The sequence below is a fragment of the Talpa europaea genome (genome assembly GCF_964194135.1).
Source record: "Talpa europaea genome assembly, chromosome: 15".
Classification (NCBI taxonomy): Eukaryota; Metazoa; Chordata; class Mammalia; order Eulipotyphla; family Talpidae; genus Talpa; species Talpa europaea.
In genome coordinates this window covers 39,261,330-39,274,787 of record NC_140083.1, presented here as the reverse complement: position 1 = coordinate 39,274,787, position 13,458 = coordinate 39,261,330, and the positions used below count along the sequence as shown (strand labels likewise).

At 44.0% G+C, this 13,458-nt stretch overlaps 1 protein-coding gene across 4 annotated transcripts in view; it reads left to right on the top strand.

The window, feature by feature from the left end:
• Positions 1–1,514, top strand: part of BICD1 (BICD cargo adaptor 1) — a gene marked incomplete at both ends in the record, with an annotated part of 137,927 nt that extends 136,413 nt beyond the window's left edge. For all 4 annotated transcript variants that reach the window (XM_084256267.1, XM_084256265.1, XM_084256266.1 and 1 more), the window contains one exon: positions 1,427–1,514. In XM_084256267.1, coding sequence (XP_084112393.1) covers positions 1,427–1,514 — 88 coding nt within the window. The remainder of the gene's footprint in view (positions 1–1,426) is intronic.
• Positions 1,515–13,458: the final 11,944 nt, after the last annotated feature.

Below are 13,458 nucleotides of genomic sequence, written 5' to 3'. Positions count from 1 at the left end.
GTCTCCCCCTTCTGACCCGGTCACTCAGCATCACCCCCTCTGGCGCCATCCGTGTTGTCACAAATCGCAGGATTTCATCTTATTTTTTTCTTCTTAATGATGAAGTAGTAAGATAATATATTTTCTTCATTATAGACCCAAAACATGCTGCTCTTTCACATACTATACAGTGTGATTGTGTTCTAGGCAAATTTGAAATCGTGACAGTATAGTGTAAATAGTCAGCTCTGGCACTCTGGGTAAGGAATCTGAAATAACCAAGACAATCTGAGGTCATGGGGGGCGTCCAGCGGCCCAGGTCTGGTGAGGCCACCCCTTCAGGCTACTTGTACCCCAGCTACTCTTGCCTGATGTGGTGGGTCTGCTGGAGAGAAATGTGTTCTTGGACGGGTAGCAGAAAGAATCTGCCAGGTGGGGCGGGAAGGGTCTGTCCTGGCTTTTACGAATGTCTGGGGGACGCAGGAGACGTGACAGCAGGGAACTGATCCTCTTGTTGAAATCACACGCTCCAAGTCCTGCCAACGTTGTCAAAATAGGAAGTCATGTTCTCCTGTTTAGCCTAACTAGTACAGGATATCAGATCTCCTTTTAACGCAATTTGTACAGTGAAATGTGAACTTTATAAACAGGACAGTGAGAGCAACCTTAAGCAGATAAATATTATACATAATCACAATTTTGTATTAAAATTCAAGAGACGTGAGAGGATAATTTCAGTACCAAAAATCAGAATTATTTTTTCTAATGCTAACTTTTAGTGACTTCAATGATAATATCAGCTCTAAGAAGCTGTTTATCTTAATAAATAATACTAACGACAAAGCTTGAGTCATTTTCTCGAACATTCATCCTGGCAAAAAGTAGTTCTGTGTACTGATGCCATACTAGATGGGGAAGAAGAGTTTTAGGAAAATGTCATTCTTTTTCCTTAAAAGAGTGACTTCTTTAGTTTTAGTCCTATTTTTAAAAGGTTTGGACCCAAATGTGTTTTGTAGTTTTAACTTGGGAAACTCAGTGAATTTGCTTCCTTATCAACCAGATAGTTGACCTGACTGTGTCCCCAACTCCTCGCGGCCTTCAGAGAAGGTCACCTGGAACCCACATTGTGTACTTAACAAACAAAAAGCACTTCGAACTCCTCAATCTTAACCCTGGCAGGCAGGGTTATTAAAAAGCAGATGGAAGTCCCTAGCACTGCCCCCCATCAGGGGGCGGAGTCCCTCGGCCACTACCTGAAGACCCTCCACTCTTCTTCCCGTGCGTCGCGCCATGAGCCGCGCTGGTCGAGGCATGCTTGCGACCGGGACTGTTTTCTGTGCCGACTTTCTGTCTGTGTTTAAACAATTCCTGTGCAAATGCTGTGTCTGTCCGCCCCTGTTGGGCCCTGGTCGTGCGTGCTGCTCACTGGCTTGTTTCTCCCTTGCAGTCCTGACCCAGAGGCCCCGGAGGGGCAGCCGCAGGCCAGCTCCCCGTGCGCCCCGCTCCACTGTGTCTCCAAGCCGCCTCTCCCCTAGTGCCACCTCTCTGGAACCATGTCGGGTGCGCCCACAAGATACTGCCCAGGAGCTGCGGTGTCCCTTCTCGGTTCTTTGATGCAGGGTTGGATCCATGTCCATCGTTTTGGAAGACGGGCCAAAACTGAGAAGAGTGACACCAAGCACAGACTCGGTGTGATCCAACCCTTGTGGTTTCTCTCAATCACAGACAGACTTCTGCAATCAAGTGAGTACCCTCAGCTAAAGAAGAGAGCAGGAAATGTATCTCAAATGGCTGGTGGCCGGGTGGCATGGGAGAGGCCAAAGACCATGTAAAAAACATATGTCATGAACTTATCCCTCTACGTGCTTCCAATTCGGCTACAGAAGTCGATTGCAACACTCGGCATCACAGATATTTATTTTGTACTCTATTTGCCATGTGACTCACATCTGTAAGTCACCCCCGGAGAGGGGAACTCGATTCATTTCTTTTAAATAAGCATCATTTGTTTAGAGGCGTGAGGGTTTTCATTTGGTGGAAATCTGGGATCGGCCAGATTGTGGCCATTTTTTCTTGCACAACATGATGGGCGAGGTGCTTCAGAATGTTCCAGTAACTGTGTCTTGCTGATACTCGGAGATTGTTCATGTACTTACTTTCTAATCAGTGGCGCATTAACTGCTGGGTTGTTTTTTTCTTAACTAGAATTCTTCACTGGACATTATCAAGTAAATCTAAGAAAGGACTGTGTGATGATTCGTTGACTTATTCAACTTCTGATGGCATCTTTCATTTTTTTTTTAACTGCAGACAAGCAGACGCACTGGTGCTGTTGTGTGTGTGTGTGTGTGTGTGTGTGTGTGGGCGTGAGAGAAGGCTCGGGAAGGGGACATACTGTTCGTATCACCCCCAGGGTTTTATCACTCCTCCCACTTTCAGCCCTGGGTCCTGCCCTGGGTCTTGCTTGCTGAAAGGTCTCAAGTTCAAAGGGAAGCTATCTACATAGATGTCAGTCAGTCTGGTTAGTTAGTTCACTCAGAAAGCATTCAAGTGTGATTAAAAGTATGTGTTTTGTTGTTGTTAGGTTTTTTTTCATAATGAATCTTCCTTGCCAAAAAACAAAAACAAAACAAAACCAAGAGATAATAAACCTTAGCTCATTGTCTACTTTTAACAAACACTCAGGTGCCTACAATCGTTCTATTCTATTGAGATGCTCCATGTTCCTCCTTCATTTACAGACCCTGCTGGGTAACTTTTATGACTTCATTTAGGCAGTGGATTTTCATAGTAACGTTTCTTTTGCACATCATCTGACAAACAAGGAAAACAGTGAATCAAGCCAAAAGGTCTGGCCCTCCTGGACTCCCCACCAACCCGAGGGTGCCCACATTGCTCCTCCATCCTGCTTCCTTGTTTGGTCAGGTGGCCTTAACTGATTTAAAATCACGACGCTCTGGCCTTTCCATGTACCTTCTCTTCCAAACAGGAACAGTCCTCACCATTCACACAAAAGGTGGTTAATAATCAGGGACTCAACCCGAGGCGCAGTGGGAGCTCCTAGCTCACTGCATGATGTGGTGGCGGGCACCTCGGTGGGCAGTTCACAGAGCACAGGGTCGGGGCTTTCTGCCACCACACACGGGTGGGCAGCAGGTGCCATGACCAAAGCAGCCAAGCGGCTTCAAGTCTCTTAGGCAAGTGCTCTTTACAGCCATGTCGTTCATTGTGTGAGCTGGCATAGCTGGCATACCCCTACCAAGTGGGGTTCGGGCGCAAGCTCAGAAAGGACAGCAGCAAACTTCACTCATAAGACTGCTCCTTCCTGCCCTGGCACCAGGTTGCAGACACCCCCGCAGCAGTGGGCTGGGTCTGTGAGCAGTGGGCTTGGGTTGGGTGCATCGGGAAAAGCACCCCTGCCCACCTGCCTGCTCCTCCTGTATTTCTGTTTCAAGCTCAGGCGTTTGGGAGCGGTAGATGCTCAGCTGACCTGATGTGAAACTGTACCTGAGGGATGTTGATGCCTTTCTAAAAAGTACCTCGGACACCACCTTAGGGTGCCTCGCCTGTGGGAGCAGTGTGGGGTCAGCTGGGCAAAGGGCACTCAAACCCTCCTGCAAGTCCATCGCCCGCAGACAAGACCCTTGCCTCCACAGTGCAAAGTCAATCTTTGTCTATTATAAATGGGTTTTATTTTAGCTCTTTCTGTTAATAAGGCAGGGGAAAGACTGTTTTTGAAATGTTTATTCTACAAAAGGTCCATTTGAGCAAAACTTGGCCAAGAAGGTGTAGAAATTGGACACAAAATCCTCATTAGCAGCGCAGAGTTGGGCAGCTGCCCCTGAGCAGTGAGAGCTGGTGAGTCCACGCTGGTGGTGTGCACGGGATGGAGCGGAGCCACAACTCTAGTTACTTCAAATGAGCAAGTGTGTGCAGCACCAGTGTCTTCAGTCCCTGTAAGCAGCAATGTCCAACGATGGACATTCAAAAGGATACAGGAAATGTAAAGAATGAGCAAAGATCAAAAAGAATGAGCCTCAGTAAGACCAATCGAAAACAGACCTGGAAAGTAAAACCAGCTTCAGGAACACGAAGATGCAGCTGATTATCACAAAGACCGCAGACAAAGACAAAAAGTAACTAGTACAAGCACTTCACAAAGGAACCAGGTCACTTTTTTAAAAGTAAGCACAATTGCTGTACTGATAAGAATCGTCCACATATGAAATGCCTTCCTGTTCTTATTGAAAAATAAAACCAAGAGAAGCAATTTGGCCTCTGGCCCAGGGCGTGGGGGCACGGCACCTGCGGCCCACAAGCTTGGAACTTGCCAGCCCCCACCCATTTCTATTCAAGAATCAGAATTTGGAGAACTTTGAGAAAAGCGACAGTTATTAAATAATTGAGACTCCATTTCAAAAAGATTATAAATTAGCCTCAGGAAGAGGAGGTATGTGAGTGATCTTCAAGAAAAGAAAATAACCATCTATAGTAGCTGATACAGATGTTATTGTAAGACTAGAATAAGGAAAAAAACTAGCTTCAGCATGAAGGATTTATATTAACTCTAGAAAAGAGATTACAGCTCAGAATTGATAACCAAAAGGAAGATTTTTAATCAAGTGTTGGTTTGTCTAATAAATTAAGTGGCAGGATATGTTGTGATAATGTGTTCTAATTCTGGGATTCAGAAATCCTATATGATTCTCTTACATTTCAAGTTACTTAGACTGGCTAGTCAGAAAATATTTTCTCCCTTGAAAATAGGATCACAACCTTCGTTTTTCCATAGTATTTCATAAGAGCAAAATAAAACAAGATGGTTGACATTAGCTCCTTCTCAACTCTGTTCCACGGTATCTTTAAAGTTCTCCAAAATGCAGAAATTTAACAACTGTCAGATTCTAAAAAGCCAGTGTCCTCAGGAATACTCCAGAAATAGAAGACATGCAATAATCCCTTCTCTGGGAGGAATAAATGCCTCTCAAGTTTTATCTTTTCTTAAAAAGATCTTCCATACCCAATATTTGCTTTTCTGTGCTTTGGAGATTGTTCCTTTACTAGATGGTCCTTCTGCTTCAAACAAGCATGGAGTGTTGGGCAGGTGACAATGATGAGTGTGGCTATTTTTTGAGCTACTGTGTTAAATACGATCCTCGACAGATCTCAAGTGGAAATGACAGAATGTGTAGAAGGAAGAAATGGAAGCTGTTTTCAGCCGGGGAAACAACAGCACATCTAACATACGATAGTTACAATCCTTCAGCCAAAAGAGGTAACTGACTCTTGGGACATGTGGGGCTGTCTTATAGACAGCTCAGGGGCTTCAGCCTAGAGTGCTACAGCTGAGGGGTGCGGCGGTGGGGAGCTGGGCTGGCCGAGAGAGGCCCTCTGAGCACACAGATCATAGATTTTAAAAGGTGTCCTCCAGTTTGTGTGTGTTTGCTCCACCGGAATGATTTAAAATGATCCTTATACAGCAGATTGCAGAAAAAAACTTTCCAAGAATATGTTTTCAAACAGAGGAAACAGTTCATCCCAAAGCTGTTGGCCTGGAGCATGACAATCTGGCCAGTGGGATAGAGATTGACTTTTACCTTATCAACGATTCAGTGGACTCCTGGGACCATGTGAGTCCCGAGCAGCTCTTTCTATAACTCCCAGGTGAGCTGTGACCATGGCAGCGCTGATGAATGCTGGCTGAGAACATGTTTTTATCTTAACACCGTTTTCATTCACAATCTGCTCCTTACCGTTCTCCAATGAAAACACTGCGAAAGGAAGCGGGAGCTTTCCAGGTTTTCCTCTTTCAGCAGTCGTTTTGAAGCAGAGATCAGAGAACTCTAAAAAGAGACATGGCTTCGTGTTGTTGACATGTTCAATGATGACATTTGGAGATACAAAATGAATCATTTTGTTGTTTGGGTTTATAAATAGGATTGCGCACCAAATCTTAGAGGAAATAAATTATTTTAACTTGATTGTCACTGAATTTTTAACGCAATGGTTTGACTGTTAGAGTCCATTCAACAATTCTTTGAAAATCTCTGATGACTTTTTTTAATAATCTCCATGTTTTCATTTGCATGATTCTGCATCCACAGTGAACCACACAAGATTGGGATACTGTGTTTCTCTGCATATCAACATGTGTCATGTGCTAGCTGTGTTGATTATTGTTGCAATGACCTTGCTCTTCCCACCTGGAATCGTCATCTTGTTATTATGCCTTTTGGGGTTCAATGATGTAAACTGTTTCCACCTGATCATAATACCCTATAACATCATGACCCAAAAAACTGACCTAAGGAATCTTTGTTGCTATCTTTCAAAATCTAAATTTCAAAGGACACTGGTTTTCAAAGACATATGCATTTATTTTACCTTCCAAAAATTCCTGAATGTATTATTGCTTGTCCTTTTACATTTTCTTATTGTAGACAATCTAAGGGACCTGCTCCGGGAGAGTCCCTATCGTATGTGCTTGTATTTCTGTGAGCTGGTCCTGTATTCCTCCATGTTTGCAAAAATCACTCCAGTGCTAAGAAAATAACTGGAAGCCACCACATCCACCCCTGTACCTTGGTTTATGTTACAGCTGAATCTGGTGTCATGCATAATTCTTTCCAGTAAATAAACGGGTTATTTTTTGTTTATTTCATCTCTGCAACCTTTTTATCCCTTGGAGAAAAGTTTCCATATCTCATTTTGATTTGGTTTATAAAACATGAAAAAAGTATGCCTTTTTCTATGCTTTATGTGTCCAAGGGAGCACTTAATTGAACCAACAGGTAGATGCTTTGTTGTTGCTACACATTCCTGTTAAATAATGGATATTGGCTCTTCTGTCTCTCCTACTCATAGTCTCTTCCCAAGAGGTATTTTCGGCAAAAGGAGACACTTAGCTGAATTAGATTAGAAATGTACCAACATGAAGAAAATGCCTGATCTTAAAAAAAAAAAGAAAGAAGCATCTCATTGAAAGAAACATTTTAATAAATGAAGAATGAAGCTTGGTGCTTTGGGAGGGGGCACAATTCTTTGTTCTCTCACCTATGAAAAAACAGCAGAGTCCCCAAACTTTCAGGAAGGCTCAAAATTTATCAGCTACTTCAACTGTGTTAGGTGCTTGGGAGTCGTGGACTTTAACTGGATTTGATTTCAGGAGGCAGGGGAGACAGGGTCTGACAGAACATGGCCTCGGGTGAGATTCTAGTGAGCTTCAACCTGTTGGGGATATTCATTGTAACTCATCCAGCCAGCCCAGCATGAACACTGCCACAGCCTGGCTGGAGCTGCCTGCCGGCCTGTTCTATAAATGCAGCACTAGGAACAGTAGCCTGAGCTTCCCTTTTCTGAAAGCTGTCCTTTTTCTTTGAGGCTGGATCTAGGAGTCTCCTTGGTCTTCTCTTGTGCACTAAAGCTGATAGATTGTTACATTTAAAAGCTGAGCCCGGCTCCTCCAGCCCCTGTGTGTAGCAGGGACCTGGGTGGCAGAGGCTGTGGGGAGGGCAAAGTGCAGGTTGTCTGCAACCCCACAGGGGGTGAGGAAGAGACCAGAAGTGATAGGCACTCGTGGAAGGGATCTTCTGAGCTTTGGGATTGTATACACTTTAATGTGCATGGCAGGAACTTAACACATTTTGAACTGGAGCAGTAAGCGGAATCTCTGGCACTTTGCCAGCTACCTTTTGTAGGACATGTCAGGAATTGGTTTGTAGGATCTGACCGGCCTGCTCTGCTGGCAGCTGTTACTCGGTACCAACTAGCTGGTGGTCCCTGTCGTTCTGCGTTGCTCATTTGGAAAACCTGATCTGAAAGGTTGTGTTTGATGGAAGGAGGGTTTTGTGTGTACAGTGAAGTCACCTGGGGGGAGCGGCTTCTTAGACTGCTGTGAATCAGCTGTCACTCAAGTGTGTTAAGAAGAAACTCAGGATAATCCATCTACCACGTAACATCATGGAAGAGAAATCTCACTGGGAAAAAATATCGCCAATGTCAAAGTAAACATCATGTGTAATATAATTTAAATCTGGAAAGCAATATAAAAACAAATAGAACTGAGGTGGCCAGAGGGGTTAGAGTAAGGGTGGAGGGGGCTTGGTAGATGGTGGTAGAATGGATTTTTTAAATTATTCCAGAAAGAAAAGTGAATAAATGACAACTTTGGAGACATCTTGTTAAGTAGTAAAAAAATGTCACAACTCTGCATAATCTGCGAGACCCACCTCTAAATGAATATGTGGACCTCCCTGTTCAAAAGCAGTTTAGAAGCTTCCAGACAGTGACTGCAGCTGTGAGCTAAGCAGGGTGTTCTGGGCAGGGTTATGGGAGCAGAGAGGCCTGCCAGCCCCTGCATCCATCCTGGCCCAGAACCCGCCCAAGTCAAGGTCAGGAGCTGAGCGCTGGGCGTAGTTCTCAGAACTGCTAGTTTGAGCAGAATGGACTTCACAGTTTCTGTGCTTGGAAGAAAAGCGAGCATGCTAAATTCAGGGGAAAGCATTTAAAGGTATGACTTCAAAGAGTCACAAAGCTGACTCTTGCAGCCCTGGCCTCCTGTGGCCACACGGCCCGCATCAGAACCCCTGAACTCTGAACTGGGTGGCAGGCTGCACAGAGAGTAAACATAGCCAAAAGACATCTGCCAAGTATCAGCTGCTGACATTTTAATTAGTGTATATGAAAGTCAGACCCAAGAGCCCCACCGATAGTGAAGTGATTTGGCTTCCTCTGAAGTTATAAATGATTCATGTCAGCCAAATGTCACAGGAAGATGTGCCTCCCTTAAAAGAGCTATTAACCCAAGATTAATAAGTGATTCATATTGATTTCTTCCAAATCAAAGGGGAAGGAAATTATTTACTTCATTGAAAGTCAACGACAAGGTAGATTCTCATAAATTACTGAAAAACTGTTTGAAAATAGTAAGGTGCCCTATATGTGAGAGGGATAAATATAAAAATATATTTATTTTGTTTCTGGAATGTACCAGGGAGACCTATAGCAGCACAAGTAGAGGCTCTGGTGGAAGCAGCCCCAGAGGGGCCAGTCCTAGAGTTGAGTGCCTTTTTATCTTGTTTCCTATTTCAACCATGGAAATAGCGCTTGTTTAAGACCAAACGAAGAAAATGGACTTTGAAAATTTTCAGTGAAAACATAAAAATTTACATAATTTCTAGAGAAATAGTTATTTGAAAGTGGGCTACATCAGCAGAAGTATTTTTTAAAGCATGGGATTTTGTTCAGATTTTACTCATGGCGCTTACGAGCTCCCGGCACAAAGGTACTTCACCTCCATCCCCAGGTGTTTCACGTTAAAACCAAGGCTAAAAAATGCCCACCTGGCCAGTCTATTGCAAATTTAACGTCTTTTAAAAGCATGTTCAGCCTTCGGTAGCTACAGTAGCACAGTGCCCATATCAGAGAAGGCCTGTGTGGGTGAAATCTTCCCATGCTCTGGGCCTGATGCCTGCACCAACTCAGCAAGTGTGCATCAAAAGCCACTTTGTGTCAGATGGAGAGGCTCCAGAGGCATCAGAGAACAAAACCAGCTGGAGTCTTGGGCTTCCAGAGTGACTATTTCAATAACAGGGACACGGAGATGTGTGCCTACCCTAGTTCTGGGTTATTTTACTAGAAGATAAGGGGCATGGCCCTAAATGTGCTTACCCAGCACAGAGAGGACCTTATCAAATCCCATGACCAGGTAAGGGTACAGACTTAATAAATAGCCAAGAATGATGAAAACAAACTCCAACTGATGAAAGCCTATTTACTCTCAATAAAATTATCTCCTGTGTAGAGTTCTTTGAAGATGGCTGGGATTGGGGCATCATTCTGTAATGTGATTTTAATGACACATGCCAAACCAGTCAAAGGCTTTCACAAAAGTGGGCCTTCTCTGGGAAAAGGCCTTTTGTTGGCCTGAATGGTGACAGAGTCCCACATCTAATGACTGATGGGAAAGCAAGATTTTCAGAAATACTCCCCCCAAACACACTCAAAGTCAATATTTGCGCATATTGTGTTCATCACTACGTGGTTCTATATATTTTTCAAGACACATTCCTTCCATGTGTAGGATGTTTTCTTACTCAGTACACTTCCTTAGGACTTGGAAAGTGGGATCAGATCAGGGAAATGGAATAAACTCCTGTTCCTTCTGTCGAGCTGCAAACTGGAGGAGTCTCAGTGAGTGGACTCGGAGGTATCTGTCTGTCCTCTGGTCCTCTCTATGATGCCCTGCATGTGACCAGCCCTTTCACCTAGAATGCTTAGTTTATACTGCAATGCCCCGGCAGTCTGTCAATGCGCTTGTAGTGACTAGTAGTGACCACCCAGTACAGGTATTGGTGGAATCTCAAATATTCCTTCAAGATCAACCAAAGGAGAGGCCTCCCTGGTGGAGCAGGGATTAAGTCTCAGCATTATCAAGCTATCGCCAGCCACTGCAGCCTGAGTTCAGTCCCTGGCCAAGGAGCTAACCCACAGGGTACAGCAGACCTCTCCTGTCTTACCAGCTGCTCCCCGCAGCAGTGTACTTCAATGGATCCACCCATTCTGCTCCCCATTCTGTCTCTGGTGAATCCTCTCACCCCTGCATCTCTGGCCTGCACCCCAGTTCTTGTATGCATAAATAAAAATAAATCTAAAAAAAAAAAAAGATAAACCAGAGGACTAAAATGATGCCAACCTGCAAAGGTGGAAACTGGAACACCTGTGAAGTCACGGCTTCCAGAGTCACATTGTTAGGACCAGTGTGGTTAACGTGTGCAGAAGACATCTGATAACATTGGAAAACAAGCTCAGTTGGAAAAAAGGCTATGCCCTAGGGAATAAATATGTGCGACCTGACAGTGTTCTGCACGAAAGGTCCCCTGACTCAGCAAGGACGCAGGGCACTAGCTGGCCAGAGAAATGTGAACACGCCAGCCAGGCGGTGGGCAGTTTCAGTTCTTTAAGCTCAGGAGCCTGTTCATAGCCCAGATTTCCCACCTGACGAATCCCATCTCTCACTCACACCCAGAAGCTTGGGACCTGCTCTGCTCATGATAAAAATGTTCATTTCACCTGGAGTTAAGTCAGATTGACTTCAGATGGACACAGAGGGGTCTGTGCCTGCCGGGCTCATTTATTTCCCAAATGTTTGATTCTTTGATACATACAAAGCCAGGCTTTATAATCTCACAGTTTCAAGGGTTTTCCTTATAAACGTTGGACAAACTCTTTTCCCTGGTAATAAAGCCACCCCTGTGGATTGTAGCAAATCGGGAAGATGTGAAAAGTAGAGGGGCGGTCATAAAACTCACCCCCAGTCTTACCTCTCAGTGAAAACCGCGGCTAATATGTTGGTGCCTTTTCATTGAATCACACTGTATATACAATGTTGAAGCCTTTTTTCTCAACATTTTTTATGAATTTTTTCCCCAAGGTGATGCAGTGTCTTCAACTACATTGTTTTTATGGGATACATAGACCATACATTCAACAAAATGCTTGCCTATTATGGGACATTGAAATTGCTGCTTTTACTACCATAAATAATGAGGCCATTAAAATCTTTAGGCAGAAAAAAAATCCAAATTTATCACTTTTTACTGAAAATTCATTCCTTTGGGAGGAATTCCTGTCCATGGTCATGAATATTTTTCCTTTCATTTGATTTTCTTTAGTAAATTTCTTTAAGTATTTTACTTTATAGGAGCCGCTATTCATGACGCTACAGAGGATGCAACTATGAAATAGGCAGCCTCTTTCATCAGTCTAGAAGGCTTCCAACTTGGACAGAAAATCAAGCAATGGTATAGGTAGCCGTAATATCTGGTGGAAAGGTGCTCATTCCATGCACGATTTTGATTTGCACTTTGAAGACTCAAAAATGAGGAGTCTGTTTTCTGACATCAAATCGAAAACTGTCTGCATGAAAATGTTTCCACCCTGCTTTAGTTTTGTTCTGATGGCCAATATTCTCATTAAAATGTTTATCATATGCCTATTTGTGTCTATTTTAAATAAACTCATAGGGGGTATTGTATAAATATCAGTGACTTCAGGATAATAGTGTCCTTCTCAGCAAACTTCAGGTGTTTCAAATGTGGTTATTTTGTATTTAGTGACAAGAGCACCTGGTCTGCAAATGTCTATGGATGGGAACCTTGTAGGGAAGCATTGAGAAGCATCGCGTTGTATTAGTGGAGAAAGGTGTGCATTCCCAGGTGTAAGTTGTCCCCACAGCCTTATAGCCTTGACATGTCACCTGCATTGGCATTGTCGTAGAAGGTACAGGGGCCTAGGATAGCAGAGCCTAAATTACACTTGTTGATGACACTTTAATCTCTTTTTAAAATCAAATCAACCTTTATGGAAGTTTCCCATTTCCTCCATACTGGGTGTTAACCAACTGTAGGGTAAAGAAAATGTCAGGCTTTTCTGCCCTCCCGCCATCAGGATAGATGATGGATCCTTGTGGTCCTGAATGCATGCCTGATGGCGGGCACCTGGAGTAGGGTGTGGGCATAGGTAGATGGGATTCACCTGGGCTGAGACTGTGCTTTTAAGGGCAGCGTCACAGGGACGCCAATAGAAGCCGAAGGAGAAGCCGAGAACGAACAGAAGAGAAAAGAGAAGCCGAAAAGAAGCTGAGAGAGAAGCAAGAGAAGCAGAAGCTGAGAGAAGGCCGGAGAGCCCAAATAGAGCAGAGACCTGATGGGGGCTGGGAGGCCTGCCAGCCTCCCGGGCCCCAGGCTGCCATATGCCTGGTGAACCCCAATAAAAGCCTGCAAAATCCACTAAGAACTCTGACTCCTCCTTTACCCAGTCTGCTGGATCAGAAAACCTGCACTGTGTCCAGTCCTGACCTTACACCAACCTTGGAAAAAGACCAGATGGTAAATACTTTCAGATTTGTACTGTTTCTGGTCTCTGTGGCAAGGCCTGATAGGCAGTGAGTTCAAGAGCAGCCATCAACACCAGGTAGGGTTCCGTAACATTTTATCCGTAGACACAAAAATGTATATTTTACATAATGTGTGTGTATCACAGATTAGCCTTCTTTTGATTTTTTCCCCCAACCATTTAAAAAATTAGGAACCACGGTTAGTTTGTGGACCATACAGAATAAAAGGTGATGGGCAGAACTTGATGCACAGGTTCTAATTTGCTGTCTAGAAGAGCTCAATCCAAAACAACAAACCGGTAAGTGTAATTCCCCCAAATAAAACCGCACTAAGCAGTCACCATGATACATTCAAAGCCACGCTTTATAATCTCATACCTCTGGGTTTTTCTTACAATGTGGACAAACTCTTTCCCTCTGTCTGCTTTTGGCTGCAGGTAACAAAAAAGCCTGACAGTGGCTGAACACTAAGGATAGCTTAGCTTGCTGCTCATCAAGATTCAAGATTAGGAAGTTTCCAGTGGGTTCAGAGTGATGAACTCAGCCATGGCCCCTGCCCTATGCATTTCTCTGTTCTGCCACCT